The 17,466-nt window shown below is 58.5% G+C and overlaps 1 protein-coding gene across 1 annotated transcript in view; it reads left to right on the top strand.

Moving 5' to 3' along the window:
* The window catches only part of LOC137306331 (ras and Rab interactor 2-like), a 36,574-nt gene extending 22,807 nt beyond the window's left edge, over positions 1-13,767 (top strand). Inside the window, exons 5-11 of the mRNA XM_067975479.1 lie at positions 2,364-2,455; positions 3,055-4,143; positions 5,939-6,244; positions 7,190-7,321; positions 9,466-9,629; positions 11,072-11,496; positions 12,675-13,767. Of these exons, the coding sequence (XP_067831580.1) occupies positions 2,364-2,455; positions 3,055-4,143; positions 5,939-6,244; positions 7,190-7,321; positions 9,466-9,629; positions 11,072-11,496; positions 12,675-13,767 (3,301 nt within the window). The remainder of the gene's footprint in view (positions 1-2,363; positions 2,456-3,054; positions 4,144-5,938; positions 6,245-7,189; positions 7,322-9,465; positions 9,630-11,071; positions 11,497-12,674) is intronic.
* Positions 13,768-17,466: the final 3,699 nt, after the last annotated feature.

The raw sequence follows: 17,466 nt of genomic DNA on the forward strand, positions 1-17,466 counted from the left end.
AGCGCCGCACTGTCGGAGGGTCAGTACTGAGGGAGCGCCGCACTGTCGGAGGGTCGGTACTGAGGGAGCGCCGCACTGCCGGAGGGTCAGTACTGAGGGAGCGCCGCACTGTCGGAGGGTCGGTACTGAGGGAGCGCCGCACTGTCGGAGGGTCAGTACTGAGGGAGCGCCGCACTGTCGGAGGGTCAGTACTGAGGGAGCGCCGCACTGTCGGAGGGTCAGTACTGAGGGAGCGCCGCACTGTCGGAGGGTCAGTACTGAGGGAGCGCCGCACTGTCGGAGGGTCAGTACTGAGGGAGCGCCGCACTGTCGGAGGGTCGGTACTGAGGGAGCGCCGCACTGTCGGAGGGTCGGTACTGAGGGAGCGCCGCACTGTCGGAGGGTCAGTACTGAGGGAGCGCCGCACTGTCGGAGGGTCAGTATTGAGGGAGCGCCGCACTGTCGGAGGGTCGGTACTGAGGGAGCGCCGCACTGTCGGAGGGTCAGTACTGAGGGAGCGCCGCACTGTCGGAGGGTCAGTACTGAGGGAGCGCCGCACTGTCGGAGGGTCGGTACTGAGGGAGCGCCGCACTGTCGGAGGGTCGGTACTGAGGGAGCGCCGCACTGTCAGAGGGTCGGTACTGAGGGAGCGCCGCACTGTCAGAGGGTCAGTACTGAGGGAGCGCCGCACTGTCGGAGGGTCGGTACTGAGGGAGCGCCGCACTGTCGGAGGGTCGGTACTGAGGGAGCGCCGCACTGTCGGAGGGTCAGTACTGAGGGAGCGCCGCACTGTCGGAGGGTCAGTACTGAGGGAGCGCCGCACTGTCGGAGGGTCGGTACTGAGGGAGCGCCGCACTGTCGGAGGGTCAGTACTGAGGGAGCGCCGCACTGTCGGAGGGTCAGTACTGAGGGAGCGCCGCACTGTCGGAGGGTCGGTACTGAGGGAGCGCCGCACTGTCGGAGGGTCAGCACTGAGGGAGCGCCGCACTGTCGGAGGGTCAGTACTGAGGGAGCGCCGCACTGTCGGAGGGTCAGTACTGAGGGAGCGCCGCACTGTCGGAGGGTCAGTACTGAGGGAGCGCCGCACTGTCGGAGGGTCAGTACTGAGGGAGCGCTGCACTGTCGGAGGGTCAGTACTGAGGGAGCGCCGCACTGTCGGAGGGTCAGTACTGAGGGAGCGCCGCACTGTCGGAGGGTCGGTACTGAGGGAGCGCCGCACTATCAGAGGGTCGGTACTGAGGGAGCGCCGCACTGTCGGAGGGTCAGTACTGAGGGAGCGCCGCACTATCAGAGGGTCAGTACTGAGGGAGCGCCGCACTGTCGGAGGGTCAGTACTGAGGGAGCGCTGCACTGTCGGAGGGTCAGTACTGAGGGAGCGCCACACTGTCGGAGGGTCAGTACTGAGGGAGCGCTGCACTGTCGGAGGGTCAGTACTGAGGGAGTGCTGCACTGTCGGAGGGTCAGTACTGAGGGAGCGCTGCACTATCAGAGGGTCAGTACTGAGGGAGCGCCGCACTGTCGGAGGGTCAGTACTGAGGGAGCGCCGCACTGTCGGAGGGTCAGTACTGAGGGAGTGCTGCACTGTCGGAGGGTCAGTACTGAGGGAGCGCCGCACTGTCGGAGGGTCAGTACTGAGGGAGCGCCGCACTGTCGGAGGGTCAGTACTGAGGGAGCGCCGCACTGTCGGAGGGTCAGTACTGAGGGAGCGCCGCACTGTCGGAGGGTCAGTACTGAGGGAGCGCCGCACTGTCGGAGGGTCAGTACTGAGGGAGTGCTGCACTGTCGGAGGGTCAGTACTGAGGGAGCGCCGCACTGTCGGAGGGTCAGTACTGAGGGAGCGCCGCACTGTCGGAGGGTCAGTACTGAGGGAGCGCCGCACTGTCGGAGGGTCAGTACTGAGGGAGCGCCGCACTGTCGGAGGGTCAGTACTGAGGGAGCGCCGCACTGTCGGAGGGTCAGTACTGAGGGAGCGCCGCACTGTCGGAGGTGCCGTCTTTCGGATGAGACGTTAAACCGAGGCCCCGTCTGCCCCTCTCAGGTGGATGTAAAAGATCCCACGGCCACTATTGGAAGAAGAGCAGGGGGAGTTCTCCCCGGTGTCCTGGGGCCAATATTTATCCCTCGACCAACATCACTAAAAAAACAGATGATCTGATCATTATCACATTGCTGTTTGTGGGATCTTGCTGTGCGCAAATTGGCTGCTGCGTTTCCTACATTACAACAGTGACCACAGTTCAAAAAAAACTACTTCATTGTCTGTAAAACACTTTGGGACGTCCTGAGGTGGTGAAAGGCCCGGTAGAAATGGGAGTTGTATTCTGTTATTGGTGCCTCTCACTCTGTGACACTGACCAGCCTTGTCGATCTTTGATTTATTGAAGGGATGTGTTACCGTTCACTCTGAAGCTCCCACGAGCGATCGCGACAGCCCGATCTCACAAACGTCTGAAAACAATCTCACACTTGGGGATCGGTGAGTAACCCCAACATTCTCCTCCATCTTCATCTACCTCCCGAGCGAGGGGTCCCCCCCAAAAACCTCCCCTCGCCCGACAGCCCACAGCCTAGCCTTCCAGGAGGGGGTCCCTGGACAGTAATCGGGGAGGGAGGGGGGTTGCGGTGGGGGGTGGGGTGGGTGGGCGCAGGAGCCCCAAGTCTACACACAAAGGGTGGGAGAAGTTTGGAATTCTCTTCCGCAAACGGCAATTGATGCTCGCTCAATTGTTAATCTTAGGTCTGGGATTGAGCGTTGACCAGAGGGATTAAGGGATATGGGGCTGAGGCGAGTGGATGGAGTTAGCTCACAGATCAGCCGTGATCTCGTTGAACGGCGGAACAGGCTCGAGGGGCTGAATGGCCTCCCCCTGTTCCGATATTCCCGCTCCGTGCGTGGGGGCTCAGCACTAGGCCCGGAATGGAGCCTGGGCCTTTCCTGCTCTGCGTGCGTGTGTGCGCGCGTGTGAGTGACGCCGGGGCTGGACGTTGACTGACTGTGCGGCCTCCGCGGGTCTGTCTCCTCGCGAGGCGGTGGGTGTGGGCCTGACTAACTCACTCACTTGGCGTCCTCCGTAGAATTCTGGAACTCGGCGCTGAACGTCCGGGAGCAGCTGGAGGAGGGAGGGAGCGAGTCGCCTCAGGAAACCAACAGCCCGGGGAGAGGGGAGGCGGAGGAGTCGCCCCTTAATCGGCCGTGGCCCCTGAAGACCCGTCCCCCCAGGGAGCTCTGTCGCCACAGTCAGAACGGGGCGCTCTGCTTCGTGAACCCCCTCTTCCTGGAGGAGCACTGCAAGGTCAAGAGGTCGCAGTTCAAGCGTAGCTTCAAGGTCAGGGTCTCGACCGAGACCTCCAGCCCCCTCTCCCCGCCCACCGAGCCCCCTCCTCCCGTGCCCTTCGGGGGCCCCCCGGAGAGCGCCCCCCAGCCCGGGACGCCAATGGCCTCTTCGTCCTCGGACGACGACACGTCCTACCAGCAGCCCAGGCCTCCGATCCCCCCGCCTCGCCTGAAGAAGAAGCAGAGGTCACAGGCCAAGGGAGCGGGCCCTGCCCTCTCGCCCACCGCCGAGGAAGAATATCGGGTGCCCACCCCCGTGACCCTCCACTCACCGGGCCGCGGGGACCCGCCGGAGTCACCGTTGGCCTCGCTGGGGGAGGCGGAGGCCGACCGGAGGCTGAGCAACGCCAGTTCGTCCAGCGAGTCGGAGGTTGAAGGTCTGGGCCTCATCTACGGCGGCCCCCTGCCTCCCATCAGCGAGCTGGATGCCCAATCCCTCAGCAGCGAGGAGGAGGAGGAGGAGGAGGAGGAGGTGGGCCAGGCGACAGACGACCCCCGACCCCCGACCCCCAAGACCCGGAGGAGTCACAGCGTGGGCTGGATGGTCCGCGCCCGATTCCAGAAAGTGAGCCGAGTCTTCAGCTCGTTCGGCAGCCCCGGGAAGAAGATGGTGCAGAGCATCGAGGCCCGCTCGCGAGACCAGCGCACCTACCTGGGTGGCCTGGTGCAGGACTTCCTGGGCGCCCTGCAGGAGGGCAGAGGACCCTACACCTCCAGCGGGGAGCTGCTGCAGTCCCTCCGGCAGTTCATGACCCACACGAAGCTCCTCCTGCTCCACAGCTCCGAGCTGGATCCTACCTTTGACATTTTCATCGAGGAAGAGGAGAAAGGTGAGCAGGGAAACGGAGGCCCAGAGCCCTGGTCATGTCCTCCCGTCAAGCCAATTAATTCCTTTTTGAAGTGGAACCTTGCATAATCTAGAGTCTAGAGCACAGAAACAGGCCATTCGGCCCCACTGGTCTATGCTCCACACGAGCCCCCTCCCTCCCTCCCCACTCCATCTCCCCCTATCCCCATATCCTTCTATCCCTTTCTCCCTCATGTGTTTATCGAGCTTCCCCTTAAATCCATCTACACTATTCACCTCAACTACTCCATGTGGGAGTGAGTTCCACATTCTCACCACTCTCTGGGGAAAGAAGTTTCTCCTGAATTCCCGATTGGATTTATTAGCGACTATCTTATATTTATGGCCCCTGGTCTCCCCCACAAGTGGAAATATCTTCTCTACGTTTACCCTATCGACCCCCTTCATAATCTTAAAGGCCTCTGTCAGGTCGCCCCTCGGTCTTCTCTATTCTAGAGAAAAGAGCCCCAGCGTGTTCAGCCTTTCCTGATCATTATAACCTCTCATATAAAGACCTCCTCTCATTCTACATTTTAGCAGCCCCCCCTCTGGTCAGCCCTCCTCTTCTCTCTTGTTCCTCTTAAGCTCCAGTTCCCTCCTCCTACACACTCTTCCTCCTCACTGCGAGGCTCCTCACCCCATCCCCGACACTAACTCCTCCTCCTCCTCCCTGCATCTGAACCTTGAGGGACCCCTCCCCTCCCTCAGCCTTCCCTTCCTCCCACAATCTGCAGCGTGGCATCGACTAACCACCACTTCCAACGAAGCCCCACCCCTGAGACTTGTCGGAGGTGCCGTCTTTCGGATGAGATGTTAAACCGAGGCCCCGTCTGCCCCTCTCAGGTGGATGTAAAAGATCCCACGGCCACTATTGGAAGAAGAGCAGGGGGAGTTCTCCCCGGTGTCCTGGGGCCAATATTTATCCCTCAACCAACATCACTAAAAAAACAGATGATCTGATCATTAACACATTGCTGTTTGTGGGATCTTGCTGTGCGCAAATTGGCTGCTGCGTTTCCCACATTACAACAGTGACTACACTTCAAAAAGTACTTCATTGGGTGTAAAACGCTTTGGGACGTCCTGAGGTTGTGAAAGGCCCGGTAGAAATGGGAGTTTCTTTCTTAACCATCTCTCACTTTCCCTCTTCTTTCTTTCTCTTTGTCTCTTTGTTTTTCTGTTTCTCTCTTTCTTTCTCTCTTTTCTATCTCTCTTCTCTCTCCCTTTCACTCTTCCTTTTTCTTTCTTTCTCTATTTCTCTTTCTCTCTTTCCGTCTGTCTCTGTTTCTCTGTTTCTTTCTCTCTGTCTCTCTTTCCTTTCTCTCTCTTTCTCCCTCTCTCTCTTCCCTCTCTCTCTCTTTCCTTTCTCTCTCTCTCTGTCTCTCTCTCTCTGTCTCTCTTTCCCTCTCTTTCTTTCTCTCTCTCTCTCTCTCTTTCTCTCTATCTCTCTTTCCTTTCTCTCTCTCTTTCTCTCTCTCTTTCTCCCTCTCTCGCTTCTCTCTCTCTCTTTCCTTTCTCTCTCTCTCTCTCTTTCCTTTCTCTCTCTGTCTCTTTCCCTCTCTTTCTTTCTTTCTCTCTCTCTCTTTCCTTTCTCTCTCTCCCTCTCTCTCTCTCTCGCTCTTTCCCTCTCTTTCTTTCTTTCCCTCTCTCTCTCTTTCTTTCCCTCTCCTCATCTACTCTTTCCCACCCTCCCTTGTGTCCTGCACCCTGCGTTCTTCGGTCCTGTGCAGTGCGGGGACCGAAGACAATGGCTGATATTGGCTCCTTGCCTCCCGCAGATCACTGGCTGGAGGTGGCCATGCACAAGTGTGTGCTGAAACCCCTGAAACGATACCTCAACACCTGCCTGCGGGACTTCCACACGGCCGATGGCTCCCTCCAGCAGGTGAGGGAGAACCTGCTGCTAGTGAGGCAGGCTGGGCCTCAGAGCCTGGGAGTGCGGGTCAGTGCTCCCGAGATCGGCACAGTGGAGAAGATCAAACAGAGGTTCATAATAATGCAGAAAACCTACTCCCCAATCAAGAAGGTGAACTTCCTCCTGCAAGCCTGTAAACTGATCTACGAGAGGGTGAACGGCCGAGAAGGTACAGCACGGGTTAGATACAGAGTAAAGCTCCCTCTACACCGTCCCATCAAACACTCCCAGGGGCAGGTACAGGGTTAGATACAGAGTAAAGCTCCCTCTACACTGTCCCATCAAACACTCCCAGGGCAGGTACAGGGTTAGATACAGAGTAAAGCTCCCTCTACACTGTCCCATCAATCACTCCCGGGGCAGGTACAGGGTTAGATACAGAGTAAAGCTCCCTCTACACTGTCCCATCAATCACTCCCGGGGCAGGTACAGGGTTAGATACAGAGTAAAGCTCCCTCTACACTGTCCCATCAAACACTCCCAGGGCAGGTACAGGGTTAGATACAGAGTAAAGCTCCCTCTACACCCCCAGTTATATCCCTCAGTTTAACGCAGCGGGTGTTTCAGTCAGACACATGCTGTCCAACTTTGGGTTAAGTGAGGGAGTGCTGTGTTTGGTGATGTCCCTGGTTCAGTCAGGACTCTTCCTTCTGAGCATTCAGTCAGTAGTGACACACCATGGTCCTGGTGTCAGGCCCGGTGATCATCCTGCCCACCATCCGGTTAATCCTGCCGGCGGGCGGGCACTGCCTGTAATAGGGTGAGATGAAGAGGGGTGGGACTCGGCTCGTGTGGAGCACAAACACCGGCATGGACCAGTGGGGCCGAATGGCCTGTTTCTGTGCTGTGGACTCGATGGAATTGCATGAATCCCACCACCTGCCCCCAGAGAAGGGTCGGGGCTTTCGGGGCAGGAGTTAGAGAATTGCTGCGACCAACCCGCTGGTGCTCGGCCGCTCATTACGTTGCTCGTACCTGCTCACTCGGTTACCCTCTGAGCCGTACAGTGACTGAGGAGGGAAGCCTATTTTGTGCGTCTCGCTGGTTGAATAACGCTGCTGGCGTGTTACGTCGTGGGTAAGAGTGCCGTATTCCTTTGCCTTGCCGCTTACAGGGGAACCCTTCGGCGCTGATGACTTCCTGCCTACGATGTCGTACATCATCGCTCAGTGCGACCTGCCGGAGCTGAGCATGGAGGTGGAATACATGATGGAGTTACTGGGCCAGTCTGAGCTGATGGGTGAAGGTAGGGAGGACAGCCTGGGATTTCAACCCTCTCCACTGGATCTTGGAGGGTGGGACCAGAGACAGAATCCTCCCCCCCCTCGGCCCTCACCCTTCCTACCCCTTCCCCCCTCCCCCTACCCCGTCCCCCTCCCCTTCCTCGCCCCTCCCCCTCTCCCCCCAAGTTCTCTGTCCAGTAATTAAACTCGGGTCGCTTCAAAAGTACTTAGTTGGCTGTAAATCGCTTTGGGACGTCCTGAGGTTGTGAAAGGCCCGGTAGAAATGGGAGTCCTTTTTAAAATATAAGATCGTCACTAATAAATCCAATGGGGAATTCAGGAGAAACTTCTTCACCCAGAGAGTGGTGAGAATGTGGAACTCACTCCCACATGGAGTGGTTGAGGTGAATAGTGGAGATGGATTTAAGGGGAAGCTGGATAAACACATGAGGGAGAAAGGAATAGAAGGATATGGGGATAGGGGGAGATGAAGTAGGGAGGGAGGGGGCTCGTGTGGAGCATAAACACCGGGATAGACTAGTGGGGCCGAATGGCCTGTTTCTGTGCTGTAAAATTTGAGGCCATTCAACCAGATCATGGCTGATCTGTATCTTAACTCCATTTACCCCCCTTGGTTCCCTAACCCTTAACCCCCCCACCCAACAAAAATCCATCCATCTCAGTTTTGAAATTTCCAATTGACCCCCAGCCTCAACAGCTTTTTGGGGGAGAGAGTTCCAGATTCCCACTCCCCTTTGTTTGTTTTTATTCGTTCACGGGATGTGGGCGTCACTGGTGAGGCCGGCATTTATTGCCCATCCCTAATTGCCCTTGAGAAGGTGGTGGTGAGCCGCCTTGTTGAACCGCTGCAGTCCTTGTGGTGAAGGTTCTGCCACAGTGCTGTTAGGAAGGGAGTTCTGGTGGTGAAGGGAGTGAATGTTTAGGGTGGTGGATGGGGTGCCAATCAAGCGGGCTGCTTTGTCCTGGATGGTGTCGAGCTTCTTGAGTGTTGTTGGAGCTGCACTCATCCAGGCAAGTGGAGAGTATTCCATCACACTCCTGACTTGTGCCTTGTAGATGGTGGAAAGGCTTTGGGGAGTCAGGAGGTGAGTCACTCGCCGCAGAATGCCCAGCCTCTGACCTGCTCTCGTAGCCACAGTATTTATATGGCTGGTCCAGTTAAGTTTCTGGTCAATGGTGACCCCCAGGATGTTGATGGTGGGGGATTCGGCGATGGTAATGCCGTTGAATGTCAAGGGGAGGTGGTTAGACTCTCTCTTGTTGGAGATGGTCATTGCCTGGCACTTGTCTGGCGCGTGTGATGAAATGCTTCCTGACATCACCCCTGAACGGCCTGGCTCTAATTTTAAGGTTCTGCCCCCCTTGTTCTGGACTCCCCCCACCAGAGGAAATAGTTTCTCTCTATCGACCCGATCGAATCCTTTAATCATCTTAAACCCCTCGATTAGATCACCCCTTAATCTCGAGGGAGGACAAGCCCAGTCTCTGCAACCTTGAAACATAGAATCTTACAGCCAAGGAGGCCATTCAGCCCATCGTGCCTGTACCGGCTCTTTGAAAGATCTATCCCATTAGTCCCACTCCCCCTGCTCTTTCCCCAGAGCCCCTGTAAATTTTTCCCCTTCAAGTATTTCTCCAATTCCCTTTTGAAAGTTATTATTGAATCTGCTTCCACCGCCCTTTCAGGCAGTGAATTCCAGATCATCACAACTCGCTGAGTAAAAAAACATTCTCCTCATCTCCCCCTCTGGTTCTTTCACCAATTATCTTAAATCATGTCCTCTGGTTACCGACCCTCCTGCCACTGGAAACAGTTTCTCCTTATTTACTCGATCAAAAACCCCTCATGATTTTGAACCCCTCGATTAAATCTCCCCTTAACCTTCTCTGCTCTAAGGAGAACAATCCAGATTCTCCAGTCTCTCCACATAACTGAAGTCCCTCATCCCTGGACCGTTCTGGTAAATCTCTTCTGCCCCCTCTCCAAGTCCCCGACATCCTTCCTAAAGTGCGGTGCCCAGAATTGGACACAATATTCCAGCTGAGGTCTAACCAGTGATTTGTAAAGGGTTTAGCATAACGTCCTTCCTTCTGTACTCCATGCCTCGATTTATAAAGCTTATTCACTCTCTCAAAACCCCCACAGGTGGTTATTATCTCACCAGTTTGTACGCCAGCATGTACGAGCTCCAGAACTACCATGTCGACCAGCCTGCAACGGGGATCAGCAAAGAGGTCCAAAGCTCTCTGAAGCAGTGGCACAAGAGGAGGCGGACATACGGGCCTCTGCCTTCGGTCAACGACTTCCAGGTCAGTGGGGGAGAGAGCCGCCCCATCAAATCCCTCCCCCTCGACGGGGTACCGAGCAGGAAAGGCCCAGGCTCCATCCCCGGCCTGTGCCGAGTTGGCATCTCTCAGCCGGGGGGGGGGGGGTGGGGAACAGTAGGGGCTACAATTGACCGACCTCAGTGGGTTAGGGAGGGGGAAAACGGCCAGGGTTCCAGCTCCCGATCCCAACCCGTCGCGGGTGCATGTGGACGGGGTCGGGGATCGGTTGCGATGCTTCCGCAGTTGAATGCCCTGCCGGCGCACGTGATGAACAGGCCACTCCAGTGAGGTATCAGAGGCCGGTCAGGGCCGAGGGACCCGCGCTCCAGCGAGGGAGGGGCAAAGAGCTGACGGGTGAATCAGATCGGTTGGGTGGAATTTTCCCCCGCTGTGCAGGAAGGTGGGGAGTTAAGAGATTAATGTGAAATTTATCTTCTAAAGAAGAAATGAGGGCCACGAACCAATCTGTGGCTCAGTCTCTCTCTCTCTCGCCTCCGAGTCAGAAGGTCGTGGGTTCGAGCCCCCACTCCAGAGACTCGAGCCCCATAATCCAGGCCGACACTCCCAGTGCCAGTACTGAGGGAGCGCCGCACTGTCGGAGGGTCAGTACTGAGGGAGTGCTGCACTGTCGGAGGGTCAATACTGAGGGAGCGCCGCACTGTCGGAGGGTCAGTACTGAGGGAGCGCCGCACTGTCGGAGGGTCAGTACTGAGGGAGCGCCGCACTGTCGGAGGGTCAGTACTGAGGGAGCGCCGCACTGTCGGAGGGTCAATACTGAGGGAGTGCTGCACTGTCGGAGGGTCAGTACTGAGGGAGGGCCGCACTGTCGGAGGGTCAATACTGAGGGAGTGCTGCACTGTCGGAGGGTCAGTACTGAGGGAGCGCCGCACTGTCGGAGGGTCAGTACTGAGGGACTGCCGCACTGTCGGAGGGTCAGTACTGAGGGAGCGCCGCACTGTCGGAGGGTCAGTACTGAGGGAGCGCCGCACTGTCGGAGGGTCAGTACTGAGGGAGTGCTGCACTGTCGGAGGGTCGGTACTGAGGAGCGCCGCACTGTCGGAGGGTCAGTACTGAGGGAGTGCTGCACTGTCGGAGGGTCAGTACTGAGGGAGTGCTGCACTGTCGGAGGGTCGGTACTGAGGGAGTGCTGCACTGTCGGAGGGTCGGTACTGGAGGGAGCGCCGCACTGTCGGAGGGTCGGTACTGAGGGAGCGCTGCACTGTCGGAGGGTCGGTACTGAGGGAGCGCCGCACTGTCGGAGGGTCGGTACTGAGGGAGCGCTGCACTGTCGGAGGGTCAGTACTGAGGGAGTGCTGCACTGTCGGAGGGTCGGTACTGAGGGAGCGCCGCACTGTCGGAGGTGTAATGCGATGTATAAATGGGAATTCTGTCTTTCTTTCTTTCCCTCCCCGCTGTTTCATTAGAACTTTCTCCGCGTTGCCTACGAAGACGCCAGCAACGGCTGCACGGCCAAGACCCTGGTGGTGAAACCGGCCGAGACGGCCGAGGAGCTGTGCCGGCTCTGTGCCCAGAAGTTCAAGGTCCAGGAGCCCGAGGGGCACGGCCTGTTCCTGGTGGTGGACGACAGCTGCCGTCAGCTGCCCGGGGACTCCCACCCCCAGCGGATCAAGGCCGAACTCAAGGGCCAGGACGGTTCTGGCTATTACCACTTCATCTACAAGCCCATCGAGCAGGAGATACCGGCCAGGGGCAACCGCAGGCTCCTTCGGGACGATGCTGTGGACCATGGGAAGCTCAGGGCCCAATATCCTAGGGGACGGGTCCTCCAAGGACAACAATGGCTTCTGATCGCCATTGGCAACGGGAACTCTCGGCCCACAGAGGCCCCGTGAAGCCTGGAGCTACTCTTAAGTTTTTGCACTACTTTCTAATCCAACGTGAATGTGCCATCTCAGGCTAGAAAGAAGGACTGAGGCTGCCTGGTGGTGGGGGGGGGGGCAGGAAGGGCCTGAGTTTGGACCACGGCCTGAGTCGAGCGAGCTGACCCCACCTCGGGAATTAGGCCGAGGCTCTCTCCTCTCCCTGGTTGGATTGACGGGATCTCATTTATTTATTTCTCTCTGTTGTTGTTGTTGTGAGGCGATACCAAGGTGTTCTCACCACAGGGGGGTGGGGCACAGGTTGGGGCGATCCCCGTTCCCCTGCCCCTCACTCCAACCCCACCGAGTTCCCTATCTCAGCCTTGCTGCCTCAGGGGTGTTGACAATCAGTAGGAAAATATATGGAGGGTGGAGGGAGGAAATGTGGATGGAAGGGGGGAATGACTCTCACAAGCAGGTCATCGAGTGTCTCCGGGCGCTCAACCAGGATTGGCAGTGCGGCAGCCTGAGGAGTCTCAACTCCACCTCCCCACCACCTCCCCCCATCCCTCAACCCCACCGCCACACGTATCCCTCAACTCCACCTCCCCACCTTCTCCCCCATCCCTCAACCCCACCGCCCCACGTATCCCTCAACTCCACCTCCCCACCTTCTCCCCCATCCCTCAACCCCACCTCCCCACATATCCCTCAACTCCACCTCCCCACCACCTCCCCCCATCCCTCAACCCCACCGCCCCACGTATCCCTCAACTCCACCTCCCCCCATCCCTCAACCCCACCTCCCCACATATCCTCCTCAACCCCACCTCCCACCTTCTCCCCACATATCCATCAACTCCACCTCCCCACCTTCTCCCCATCCCTCAACCCCACCTCCCCCCATCCCTCAACTCCACCTCCCCACCACCTCCCTCCATCCCTCAACCCCACCGCCCCACGTATCCTCAACCCCACCTCCCCACGTATCCCTCAACCCCACCTTCTCCCTTTATCCCCTCTCTCTCTCTCTCTCTCCACAGGCCCATCCAATTGTCTCCTGAGCCCATTTCCACTTCCATCTTCAAAAGGCCCATTCTGGGATCCCATATCTCGATTTCCCCATTGGCTGAAACATTCCCCCCTTTCCCTTCCTTTCCTACCCCTCACTTCCAATATCGGACTTGTGAGCCTGTGCCCCGAGCAGGGAGCCTGGGGACCGAGCAGGGAGCCTGTGCCCCGAGCAGGGAGCCTGTGCCCCGAGCAGGAGCCTGTGCCCCGAGCAGGGAGCCTGGGGACCGAGCAGGGAGCCTGTGCCCCGAGCAGGGAGCCTGTGCCCGAGCAGGGAGCCTGTGCCCCGAGCAGGGAGCCTGTGCCCCGAGCAGGGAGCCTGGGGACCGAGCAGGGAGCCTGTGCCCCGAGCAGGGAGCCTGTGCCCCGAGCAGGGAGCCTGTGCCCCGAGCAGGGAGCCTGTGCCCCGAGCAGCGAGCCTGGGGACCGAGCAGGGAGCCTGTGCCCGAGCAGGGAGCCTGAGCCCCGAGCAGGGAGCCTGTGCCCCGAGCAGCGAGCCTGGGGACCGAGCAGGGAGCCTGTGCCCCGAGCAGGGAGCCTGTGCCCCGAGCAGCGAGCCTGGGGACCGAGCAGGGAGCCTGTGCCCCGAGCAGGGAGCCTGTGCCCCGAGCAGGGAGCCTGTGCCCCGAGCAGGGAGCCTGGGGACCGAGCAGGGAGCCTGGGGACCGAGCAGGGAGCCTGGGGACCGAGCAGGGAGCCTGGGGACCGAGCAGGGAGCCTGGGGACCGAGCAGGGAGCCTGTGCCCCGAGCAGGGAGCCTGTGCCCCGAGCAGGGAGCCTGGGGACCGAGCAGGGAGCCTGTGCCCCGAGCAGGGAGCCTGGGGACCGAGCAGGGAGCCTGTGCCCCGAGCAGGGAGCCTGTGCCCCGAGCAGCGAGCCTGGGGACCGAGCAGGGAGCCTGTGCCCCGAGCAGGGAGCCTGTGCCCCGAGCAGGGAGCCTGTGCCCCGAGCAGGGAGCCTGGGGACCGAGCAGGGAGCCTGTGCCCCGAGCAGGGAGCCTGTGCTCCGAGCAGGGAGCCTGTGCCCCGAGCAGCGAGCCTGGGGACCGAGCAGGGAGCCTGTGCCCCGAGCAGGGAGCCTGTGCCCCGAGCAGCGAGCCTGGGGACCGAGCAGGGAGCCTGTGCCCCGAGCAGCGAGCCTGGGGACCGAGCAGGGAGCCTGTGCCCCGAGCAGCGAGCCTGGGGACCGAGCAGGGAGCCTGTGCCCCGAGCAGCGAGCCTGGGGACTGAGCAGGGAGCCTGTGCCCCGAGCAGGGAGCCTGTGCCCCGAGCAGGGAGCCTGGGCGAGTTTCATGCTGTTTATTAATTTTTGATTCCCTGAGTACAAGAGATGCTTTTATATATATATATATATGGAATCAGTTCTAAAATCGTCTGAAACTGTGTTTGAATTTCTAATATAATATCTCTGTATGTGTTGAATATCAGTGGATCGCAGGGTAGGTCTGGGTCCTATTGAGCTGGATGGTATATAATAAGATTTATAATTAATATAACATGAGCTGGTCTTGTGTCATCGCCCACCTGTCTCTGTTTCATTTACTCCTTTGTTTAAAACAAGATTTATATTCGTGCAGCACCCTCTCACATCCCACTCTCCCCTCACTCCCCGTACCCTTAATATCCCACCCTCTCACACCCCACTCTCCCTCACTCCCCGTACCCTTTAATATCCCACGCATCTGAGAGGGGCAAACGGGGCCTCAGTTAACATCTCATCCGAAAGATGGCACCTCCAACAGTGCAGCACTCCCTCAGTATTGACCCTCCGACAGTGCGGCGCTCCCTCAGTACTGACCCTCCGACAGTGCGGCGCCCCCTCAGCACTGACCCTCCGACAGTGCGGCGCTCCCTCAGTACTGACCCTCCGACAGTGCGGCGCTCCCTCAGTACTGACCCTCCGACAGTGCGGCGCTCCTCAGTACTGACCCTCCAACAGTGCAGCACTCCCTCAGTACTGACCCTCCGACAGTGCAGCACTCCCTCAGTACTGACCCTCCGACAGTGCAGCGCTCCCTCAGTACTGACCCTCCGACAGTGCGGCGCTCCCTCAGTACTGACCCTCCGACAGTGCGGCGCTCCCTCAGTACTGACCCTCCGACAGTGCGGCGCTCCCTCAGTACTGACCCTCCGACAGTGCGGCGCTCCCTCAGTACTGGTACTGGGGAGTGACGGCCTGGATTATGGGGTTCGAGTCTCTGGAGCGGGGGCTCGAACCCACGACCTTCTGACTCAGAGAGAGAGAGAGAGGCTTATTCAGCCGGGGGCAGCAGAAGGGGCTCCAATTGACCTCAGTGCCCACTGGATTGGGGGAGGGGGGTGGGGAGCAGAGGAGAAAATCAACCAGATTAACTTCTCCTGATCACTATCCAGTGACCCCCCCACCTTTTGCTGGAAAGTATGCGTGCACATTAATTTGTGGGCTCAGTTGTGATGCACCCATGGTCGATGAACCGCCTCACACTGTCCGGATACACACTCACTAATGATGGCATTTTGGGACAAATGCCAACGGGGCTGGGGGCAGTGCAGGGCAAGGTGAGGGGGAGGAGGGGGCAGGTGAAAGAAGGGGGAGAGGAGGACGAGGGGGAGGGAGGGCAGTGGGGAGAGGAGGAGGAGGGGAGGGGAGGGAAGGCAGGGGGAGAGGAGTAGAAGGGGAGGGGAGGGGGAGAGGAAGAGGAGGGGGAAGGAGGGCAGGGGAGAGGAGGAGGAGGGAGGGCATGGGGAGAGGAGAAGGAGGAGGGGGGAGATGGCAGGGGGAGAGGAGTAGAAGGGGAGGAGAGGAAGGGCAGGGGGAGAGGGGGAGGGGAAGAGGCTAGGGGGAGAGGTGAAGGAGGAGGGGGAGGGAGGGCAGGGGAGAGGTGAAGGAGGAGGGGGAGGGAGGGCAGGGGGAGAAGGGAAGGGAAGGGTGAGGGGGGCAGGGGTGAGGAGGAGGAGGGGGCAGGGGGAGAGGAGGAGGAGGAGGGGAGAGAGGGCAGGGGAGAGGAGTAGAAGGGGAGGGGAGGGAGGGCAGGGGGAGAGAGTAGAAGGGGAGGAGAGGGAGGGCAGGGGGAGGGTGGGATGGGAAGGGTGAAGGGGCAGGGGTGAGGAGGAGGAGGCAGGGGGTGAGGGGGAAGGGGAGGCGGGGGCAGGGGGAGGGGGCAGGGGTAAGAGCCTGTGCCCTGGTCAGATTCAGTGCCTTCGGGGGGAGAGAAGCGAGGCACAGATGGGCAAAAACAAAAGTATCCCTTTAAGTGGGGGTGGTGGGGGCAAAGGTCACCCATGATAAAAATGGCAACGTGGCATTGAGATTAAACGGGCAGCGAAAGGGGACGCTGGACTTTAGATGGCGATGAAGTCATCGGGCTCCCTTGCCAAGGTAAAGCTAACTATTGGCACCCACCGCCGGCAGTTTGAACTTTGACCCCGGCGACTGCAGACCGTTGACCTTTGACACCAGCTGAGCTGGTGCCGAGATCTCTCCAGCCCCAAGTCTCTGATGATGGCGGGGGGCGGCGACCCTCTCTGCTGCGTCGTGACGCCACGTAAATCCAATCCCCCCACACCTCCCCCATCGTGGCTGCCTCTCCCCGGGGCAGGGGCTCGTCCTGAAAGTGCTTCTTGCGAGAGGAGTGAGCCCCGATCGGGGGGGGCCCCAGTCTTTGTCCCCCTCCTCCCTCGTCACGCCAGCGTGCCTCGGGTACAAATCGGGCGCAACAAGCCATCGCGAGCAAACAGGAAGAGGCCAACGCGTCCGTCCAGCTCGCCCCCCCGCCCCGACTTTCCTCCCCTTAGAGCCACGCAAATCACAGTAGCGCAGTGGCTACGTTACTGGACCGGTAATCCAGTGCAACGAGAGTTCAAATCCCACCCTGGGTCGGTTTGATGTTCAGTAAAAGTGACCGTGAAGCTGTCAGATTGTCGTAATAAACCCCAACTGGTTCATTAATGTCCCTTTAGTGGAAGGAAACCTGCCGTCCTTACCCGGGTCTGGGCCTATATGTGACTCCAGCCCCCCACACCAATGTGGTCGACTCTTAACTGCCCCTCTGAAGTATCGTAGAAAGGTTACAGCACAGAAGGAGGCCACTCGGCCCCTCGAGTCCGTGCCGGCTCTCTGCAAGAGCAATCCAGCTAGTCCCACTGCCCCGCCCCTTCCCCGTAGCCTTGCAAAATTTTCCTTTCAAGTACTTATCCATTTCCCTCTTGAAGGCCATGATTGAATCTGCCTCCTCCACCCCCTCGGGCAGTGCATTCCAGATCATAACCACTCCCTGTGTAAAAAAGTTTTTCCTCATGTCACCTTTGGTTCTTTTGCCAATCACCTTAAATCTGTGTCCTCTGGTCCTTGACCCTTCTGCCAATGGGAAGAGTTTCTCTCTAGCTACTCTGTCTTGATCCTTCATTATTTTAAACACCTCGATCAAATCTCCTCGCAACCATCTCTGTTCCAAGGAAAACAACCCCAGCTTCTCCAGTCTCTCCACGTAACTAAAGTCCCTCATCCCTGGAATCATTCTAGTAAATCTCCTCTGCACCCTCTCAAGAGTCTAGACAGAGTGGATAGAGAGAAACTGTTCCCATTGGTGGAAGGGTCAAGAACCAGAGGACACAGATTTAAGGTGATTGGCAAAAGAATCAAAAGGCGACATGAGGAAAAACTTTTTTACGCAGCCAGTGGTTCGGATCTGGAATGCACTGCCCGAGGGGGTGCTGGAGGCAGATCACATCCTTCCTAAAGTGCGGTGCCCAGAACTGGACACAATACTCCAGTTGTGGCCGAACCAGTGTTTTATAAAGGTTCATCATGACTTCCATAGTTTTGTACTCTATGCCTCTATTTATAAATCCCAGAATCCTGTATGCTTTTTTAACCACTTTCTCAACCTGCCCTGCCACCTTCAATGATTATACCCCCAGATCTCTCTGTTCCTGCACCCCTTTTAGAGA

Source organism: Heptranchias perlo, chromosome 43 (assembly GCF_035084215.1).
Source record: "Heptranchias perlo isolate sHepPer1 chromosome 43, sHepPer1.hap1, whole genome shotgun sequence".
NCBI classification, from domain to species: domain Eukaryota; kingdom Metazoa; phylum Chordata; class Chondrichthyes; order Hexanchiformes; family Hexanchidae; genus Heptranchias; species Heptranchias perlo.